Raw genomic sequence first — 8,710 nt, 5'->3', positions numbered from 1 at the left:
TGATGGGGGTCGCTGGCGAGTGGGTGGTGGGAGGTTATTGGCAGCCTCGGGGGCTACTTTTACAGGTAGCAGGTGTAGGAAAAGCAATGATCACCCCCCCCAGCGTCCCTCTTCCCCTCTCCCCCCCCCTACCCCACTGGGGAAAGGGCTCCTCGGCAGCGGTAAGTGGGATTGAGCAGCTCGGGGTGGGGGAGGGGTGTCATGGCCCCACCCTGGTTTCTATTCCCCGTTCAGTTTCATTCTTCCGAAACTGCCTGACGTCGTCACAGCAGGCTGTGGCAGAGACGAGCAGGGGGTGTGTCTGTGTGAGACCACAAGCCAGGACAGGATGAAAGCACAGCCCTGGGACCTGGCAAATAGGGACCTATTCCACATAATGTTTTCTAGCATCCCTGGTTCTCCTAGACTCACTGTCCCCCCAGATTGCCATGTTGTGCTAAACTCACCTCTGGCCAAGCCATGCTCCTGGGAAGAGAGCTCCTCACTTTCCCTCAGCTACAATCTCTGTACTTCCAGACACTGCAGGAAGCTTGCACAGAGCCCCACAGCTGCCTCTTCTGCCGGCTGCACTGGTGTCTCCTCCTCTCACACCTGAATTCGGAGGCTGCAAGTGTCCCTGGTGTACCACCAGGAGCTGCAGGGATGGAGCTGCCTGGACTACTGCCACCTGCTGGGCCACCACAGAGTTGAGCTTTCACACAACCAAGTAAGAGAAGTCACCACCACCATCGTGCTGTGTCCCTCGATAACTAGTCCATAGATGATGGATGGTTCCTGTTGACTAACCTGAGCAGGCTTAATTAATATTTCCTACAGTACAGAGCTGGGTATCCCTGCTGCAGCTCATCTTTGTAACCCTTGCAGGCAGAGCCTGAGCAAGGCAGAGGACATCAGGCCAGGACATCCCATTAAAAATGAAAGGTTTTCTGGGTTGGGCAGTGAAGCTGAACTGCTCCATGGAGAATCCACTGAACACCACCAGATCAGATGTGGAAAAGAAAAAAAAAAAAAGGGAGAGGGGAAAAGCCCTGGTGTACCACCAGGAGCTGCAGGGATGGAGCTGCCTGGACTACTGCCACCTGCTGGGCCACCACAGAGTTGAGCTTTCACACAACCAAGTAAGAGAAGTCACCACCACCATCGTGCTGTGTCCCTCGATAACTAGTCCATAGATGATGGATGGTTCCTGTTGACTAACCTGAGCAGGCTTAATTAATATTTCCTACAGTACAGAGCTGGGTATCCCTGCTGCAGCTCATCTTTGTAACCCTTGCAGGCAGAGCCTGAGCAAGGCAGAGGACATCAGGCCAGGACATCCCATTAAAAATGAAAGGTTTTCTGGGTTGGGCAGTGAAGCTGAACTGCTCCATGGAGAATCCACTGAACACCACCAGATCAGATGTGGAAAAGAAAAAAAAAAAAAGGAGAGAGGGAAACAGTACACACAGGAGAACAGGAGAAAAAAGGGAGCATGAGGGAGCAAGAGGAAAAGGGAGGGGAAGGGAGAGAAAGTAAGAAAAACATAGGAATAAAAAAGCAAGAGATACTATGCAACCTAAAGATACTATTGGGCCTCCTTTTCTCAAATACCCAACAGAAGTAGCTGGCAGCACATGCCCCTCCAGCTAAATAAAGCCCATCTCCTTCACACACCCACACGTGTCCGCAGCAGGAACAGCTTCTTCCACACAGCACAGAGCTGTGGTGCTGCTGGCACGACTGGGCTTTCAGAGGTACAGAAACCGCTCTGGACCAAAAGGTGGGGAGGGGGTTGAGAAATCAGAATAAATAAGTCAACTTTAACTAGCACAGGGAATGTTTACTGCAAATCTGAAGACAGTTTTTTCCACCTCTCCTCTCTAGGATTTCGTTCATTAACAGAAGGATTTCCCTCATCGAAGGCCATGGGTATGTGTTGCTTTCAGAAAATCTGCACTTTAAATGTAGCAATTTGCTTTTTAATAGCTACATTTTAAGGGTTTATCTCTAGTGGGGAACTAATCAGTACTCTTTACATCATCTTATGGTTTGTATGGATGCATCTTCACTTAGCATATAATAAGCGGACCACAGTGAGTAAACTATCTCACCCAACCTCTCTAATTCAGGGAATGCAGGCCCTGTCAGTTCTTAGAACCTTAATGCAAAATCTTTTTGAAGGGAATTTTGTGGTAATTCCATGACTCCCTTTGAAGATAGTTTTCAAACCTCCTGGTCTCCTACTTTGCTTATTTATTTGCCTTGGGCTGCTTTTGATTAAGATGCTTTTTGTCATCAGAACTGACATATTTGACAAGTTAAGATGCAGTTTCTCACTGCGACTGGCAGAAAACCATCTCGCACGGCCAGTTTTGCAAGGATTATAATGCCATGTCCAGCATGTTGACATGCTTTTAGTTTCTATTACTAATGTATAATTTTAACTTGTAGATGACAGCACATTGCCTGTGAATAAATGGGATGAGAGTGACGTCCAACGCTGGCTAGAATCGACTGGAATCAAGAAAGAGTATGTAGAAAAACTACATGCAAAAAAATTAACAGGCCCACTGCTCCTGAAACTGGATGAACCTTTCCTCAAAGGCATTGGTATGAAAGGGGCCCAAATCCACAGGTTAATCTGCAAGATAAAGGACCTTAAGCAGCAACAGCAGAAGGCACAGCAAGACAAACCTTCCAGCAGCAAAGCCTCTGGCAGAGCTGATGCACAAACGGATGTGGTAAGACCCAGAAATGCATCTGCTCAAAAAACGTCCAGTGGAGACAGCTCTGGTGCAGCAGACAAAACTAACAGAGACAACATAGCTTGTACTTCTGGCAAGAGGCAAAGTAGTAACTCCCAGCTTAAAAGTACTGATGAAACCATAGAGCTCAGCAACCATCGACCATTCAGAAGTCAGAATACTGATTTCAAGTATGTGAAAGGCAGAGTTCTTGCTCCAGAATCAGGAGTCAACAATTTGATCACTCCTTGTCATGAATACAAATCTTTTGCCACTGCTGCAGAGCTGACCAGAGAACGGCTGCAATCAAAATTTGCCTGTGAAGTGTTAAGATTTGCTTCAGCCTGCATGAACATTCGAACAAATGGTACCATACATTTTGGTATCATGGACAGTGTTGAGGACAAGGGCTGGAAACACGGAGAGATCGTTGGCATAAAGGTCAAAGAGCGAGAACACTACACTGATGCATTAGATTATATAGAGAAATGCTTTCCAGAAGAGGTACAAGAAATTGCAAGGAGATGTATTCACCCACCTGTTTTTGTTGAAGTGATTTCCAAAGACTCTCAGGAACAAAGATTCGTGGTGGAGGTTGACATTGAACCAACATCCAGTTTAGTAAACAACCAATTGTTTGAAGTGCGTTTGCCAAAGTATAATGAAGACAACCAGAAGGTGAACCTCACAAAAGACCCAGTTCTCTATCAGAGACTGGGAACAAAGTCTGAACCCGTAAAGCTCAAAGATCTCACTACTTTTATTAGGGGCTTACGAGACAGAGATACTCAAAGAGAAAACGCTGAGCTCTCCAGTGCCCAAGTACATACAGAAATACCTCAAAATTTAGGAAGGAAGTTATCAATTCTACTAAATGATGGCAAAAACTATATGGATGATTCCCTATGGTACATCCTTGTCACAAACAGATGTGAAAAGGATAATTTGAACTGTATCAACTTTTTAATGCACTTGAACATTTTCTGCGTCTTCGACTTTGATGAAGATTCTTATGTGTCAGGGTTGTACAGCAAGTACAAAGAACTCCATACAACAAGGTCCTATTTTTTACAGGACTTTTCCAATGAAGGTAAGACTGGCAACCCTTGTGCTCAGAAACATCTGTGCCTGTTTGATCAGGCTAGCTGGATATTCTGCAATGGGCGCAGTGACTTCCATGGAGATGAAAAACCTTGTGATGAAAATACATGGATTAGAATAAAAAAAAAATACCTTAAGAAAGCAATTACTCGAATCTGTGATGAAATCCTGCCACAGAGGTCTTTCATCGTGCTTTTCCTACTGCTGTCTCCAGTCCAGAAGCCCCTTGTGGATGCTTTTCATGAATTCTATGCAGAGATGAATGGCACAGAGTACATCGTTTGCATTGCAGAGTCCAGAGAAAATTATGAGAAGTGGGCTCATCTAGCCCAGGCATCCTGCAGCATCGAGACACTAGAGCAATGCAGCATCGTGGGTATGAAACTAAGTCACATAGATGCCACCATTCAAGCAATGCTGCCTTCTACAGCACAACCCAGACATCTACCAGTTTCCACCAGAGGGCTGTGCACACTTCCCTTGCTGGAAGAAGAGAAAATGTTTTCCCTAGAAATCCTTTGTTCTGACCAGTGTGATGACATCAAAATAGATCTTTTAACGGAAAAAGAAATACAAGAAATAGAACAAAATTTTTACAGAGGGAGAAAAATAATCTGGAAAAACTTCTGGCTGGCTGATAAAAGACACTGTGGAGAAATCATTGAACGTGAAGCATGTGAGGATGCAAGCAAACTCCTGGGTGATATTTTACGAGGAAGCAGACTCAACTATTCTGTGGCTAAGCTGAAGATATTTCACCACCCTGGAAGCGGTGGAAGCACAATAGCACGGCAGGTTCTATGGAAAAGAAGAAAGGACTTAAGATGTGCTGTTATCAAAACCTCATATTCACCTTCAACTGTCTGTGAACATGCACTTGCATTTAGAGATTACGAAGAAAAAGATACCAGTCACTGTCTTCCTGTGCTCCTCCTGATCGAAGATTATGATGAAGACTACTTAGAAGAACTAAGGAATGAGTTAATGGATGCTGTAGGAACTAGGAAAATTAATTCCCCCAGACCTTACTTCATCCTCATGTGCTGTAGACGATCCAATGACCCTGAAAGACTTTGCAAGGCTTCTCCACTGGACACAGTTGCTGTCACTCACAAGCTGACGGACTCAGAGAAAAGTCTGTTCAAAGCTAAACTTGAAAAACTGAGGCAGAAGGATGTCAAGCCAGAGTTCATACTTACATTTGTCCTGATGTGCGAAGAGTTCAATGAAGCATACGTGAGAAACTTTGTAGAGCACATACTGCAAGGCATAGACCGTCATTCTCGTGATACATATTTGATACGTTATGTGGCTTTGCTCAATTTTTATGTACCTAACTCTTATGTTTCACTGTCACACTGTGAGGCTTTTCTGGGACTGGGGTTACATACAGCAATGACATCAAGAGCATATAATTTCAAACGTCTCTTGAGTGAACAAGCAAGAATGATTTTTATTGAGCGAAGGGAAAGTACTACCAATATTTCATATGTTCAGATAATACACTGTCTGGTTGCAAAAGAAATTCTGCATCAGCTTTCAGGGAACGAACCTCAAAGTCAACTTGCAATGACACTTCTTCAGGAAAAGACACTCTTTGAAAACAGATTTGTACGAGGGGAATTCATAAAGTTCATCAGAGATCTTTTTATTAGACGTGAGAAAAGAAGCAGGGGTGACAAAACTGATACTCTTTTCTCCCCATTCATTGAACACATCTGTCAAGTTGAAGACTGTGAAAAAGCTATAGCTGTTTTAAAAGCTGCATATGAGCTCCTTGGAAAAGATCCTTTTTTTGCCCAGCAGCTTGCCAGGCTGCATTACAACAATGAAAAATTTAAAGATGCAGAATATTGGGCAGGGGTTGCAAAATTTCATTTGCCAAATGATTCTTATATTTTAGACACAGAAGGTCAAGTCTATAGGAGATGGTTTAGTTTTGTTCTGGATAAAAAGACAGAGGAGGACACTCCTGAAAGCATCATTGAAAAGATCGAGATGGCTCTTAAAGCTATGAAATGCTTCAAGGCTGCACAATGGGCTGCAAAAGCAGAACGTGACAGTATGAACAATGCTGGCTATTTTGGAGAAGTTGAAGTAGGATGTCGTCTACTTAAATTTTTGTCCACAGTCCAAGTATTTCGCAGAACGCCAGAGGGGGAAAATTCTGAGCTTGTGAAATACCTGATCACAGATTACATTCCTAAAGACATCGAAAAGCCATGGGGAAGGCTTCACTCACGCTTAAAAGGCTTACGCCAGAACCTGTATGAAGCTCTAGAATGGATTTCTGAAGACCTAAGTTATTTCCAAACTGATAAAGACCATGAGAAGGAAGAAGATGATGAAAAAAATGAAAAGGAAGAACAAATTCATAATCCTAGAAAATGGCTAAAAAGACAGTCTGAGGTATATGCCAAATTCTTCATCTCAACATCACTGACCGAGGATAGCAACGGTGGCCCTGAGAGCCAGCTAATGAGACGCATGCATATTTATAGCAGTGGTGGAGGTAGTGTCACCAATATCCTGTCATTCTTAACAGATAAGAAAGAGAAAAGATCAGCTGAAAAGCTAGAAAGGATCCTTGGTTTCTACCCAGAAAACCCACGCAGCCTTGAGGACAATGATCTGATCAATTATATTTTGTGCCACATCACATTAGCATGCTTAGCACCAGGATCGGCCAAACTTTGTCCAATGCAAACTCTTCGTAATCTCAGTGCAAGATTCTTTAAAGGAAAAAGACCATTTCCAGCAAGTGCCTTTTTTTTGCTCACTTTGTTGTACTGGCCAGATGAGGCATTAGACAAGGAGCCTCATCCAGATAAAGACGAAATTCTAAACACAGCCCTTCAAACCCTGAAACGTTTATATGACATCAAGATGAAAGATGTTCCTACCAGAAAGAAAAGAATCTACACTCACTTCTTTCTGGGAAAGGGTTATGGCTTAGGTAAGATTGTGCACAAAACTAAAATTGAGAAATTAATTAGTGGGTCCTTAGACGAGAGGAGAATGAAGTGGCTACATGGAACTGTGTGGAATATTGCCAGTATTCGTGACATACTCAAAAGAGTTTCTGGTTGGACCAAGGACAGAAAATTATATATACGTGGTCATGTGAAGGAGTTTCCTATCTTGCCACTCCATCTTGATTCACTGCCTCCTGGAAATGAAAATGTGACCTTTTATTTGGGCTTTTCATTTAATGGACTTGTTGCTTTCAATATTGAGGTTGAAAATGACCCAATTGTCAGCAGAATACACAGCACTTAGTACCTTAACAGCACCTACTGTGCTGATGGACCAGACAGCACTGAATTGTCCATTGTCACATTTGAAACCAAGAGTGGACTGCACTGAGCATCAGGTAACAAGATAACCACTTTACTACAGTAATGACCCAGTATCTAAAAAAACGGAAACCTTCTAGTAAAATATACCTTGAAACAGAAGCCTTGCATACTTCTGGCATCACCAAAAGCAAGATTTCAAGCTTAGCAATCACTGCAATATTTACCTGGGGACTGGGTGCAAAGCAAAAGACCCACAATTTCTCCTCCCCACCCCCAAATACTTGGGGAACCAAGATCTGGAATAAACAGTTATAGCAGGGAAGCCTTTCTTCTCAGCTCACAGATTAGGATTTAATTTCTGATGGTCTTGATCAGCAACAGAATCTGTCCACGGGAATCATGTTTTTTCTTCTTTCTGAATCAGTAATGAAGTTCAAGTGAGCTCCGGACGTGTGTAGCACACTAGCTGTAACATACATGTACCAGGTATGAAACACATTTACCCAGCAACTGCAACCCTACATCCAGCAGAGAAGCACAGAGGGAACATAAGCGTTTTTCAAGTTAACTTTGCAAACATCAGGATTTATAAAAACCAGGTCTCCAATTTTACAATCACCCCTACATTGCTTCTCCATGTAAATGTGACAAACCGTACTAGGTATCTGTTTCTGGGAAGGGGTGCAGAGGCACATAAGCAGTTAAGACAGTGACTATATTTGTATGCAGTTATGATTTCATAGTCTGTAAGAATTCCAGCACTTGATGGAATGTTTTTGCAATATTATCCAATAAACATCCAAAGTACATCACCCAGATTTGTCTACTGTATTTATCCATATTTGAAAAGATTGTCTAGCCTGATTTACTAATTTGAAAAATGAAAGTTTGTTGCCAGCACTGTGTCTGCAACCAGCATGTCACATTAAGCTTGTTAAAGCCACCCATTTTTCTTGGAGTTTTGGATTGTTTGATGCTGTATTATAATCACTACAATTTCCAAAAACCATGCCATATAGCTTAAGTTTTAAACCAATAAACAAAGTTTAGAAAGAATTACCATTTATGAACTAAATTACCCTACCTGAAGATGCAGTTTTAACAGTATCAAGGTACAATTTGCCTTTCCAACTTCAGTCAAGCTCTGGGCACAGCCAAAAACTGTAAAAGGAATTGCAAGCCACCATGAATTCAGAACAAACAGGATGAAACCAATGATTATTCTATCTAGACCAAGCCTTCACCTTCTGGCCTCAAGAAGCAGAAACAAGACAAGCTTCGGCAGCATCTGAACTGCCAGGACCAAGTGTGCTGGGGTACTAGAAAAGGGCTTGTCTGCCCTCCCCCCCACACCTTGATGTAGGGGGCAAAGGGGAAAAGTGTACATTTGAAAATTTAACTGGGCAGAGGCAGCTTTTCCAGGTCTAGCATGGGGTATGAGGATGGCTTCAACCCACAGTAGAAATAGGACATACAAATTTACTGAAGAGCATGGGAGCTAAAATAAAGCATTAACTGCTTAACAGTTTATACAACCTGCTCAAGTGCTGTGTCAAAGGCATGGTTTTTAAAAAGAGATTGTTACTT

General features: G+C 42.9%; 1 protein-coding gene across 1 annotated transcript; it reads left to right on the top strand.

Moving 5' to 3' along the window:
• The first annotated feature begins 1,904 nt into the window (after positions 1-1,904).
• Positions 1,905-7,103, top strand: LOC104393304 (sterile alpha motif domain-containing protein 9-like). The gene is made up of 2 exons (XM_010002784.1): positions 1,905-1,908; positions 2,431-7,103. The coding sequence occupies exons 1-2, from the start codon at positions 1,905-1,907 to the stop codon at positions 7,101-7,103; spliced, it is 4,677 nt and encodes a 1,558-aa protein (XP_010001086.1).
• Positions 7,104-8,710: the final 1,607 nt, after the last annotated feature.

Source organism: Chaetura pelagica, unplaced genomic scaffold (assembly GCF_000747805.2).
Source record: "Chaetura pelagica isolate M959 unplaced genomic scaffold, ChaPel_1.0 scaffold47, whole genome shotgun sequence".
NCBI lineage: Eukaryota > Metazoa > Chordata > Aves > Apodiformes > Apodidae > Chaetura > Chaetura pelagica.
Note: the sequence above shows the minus strand (reverse complement) of the source record. Positions and strands in the feature narration are given on the sequence as shown.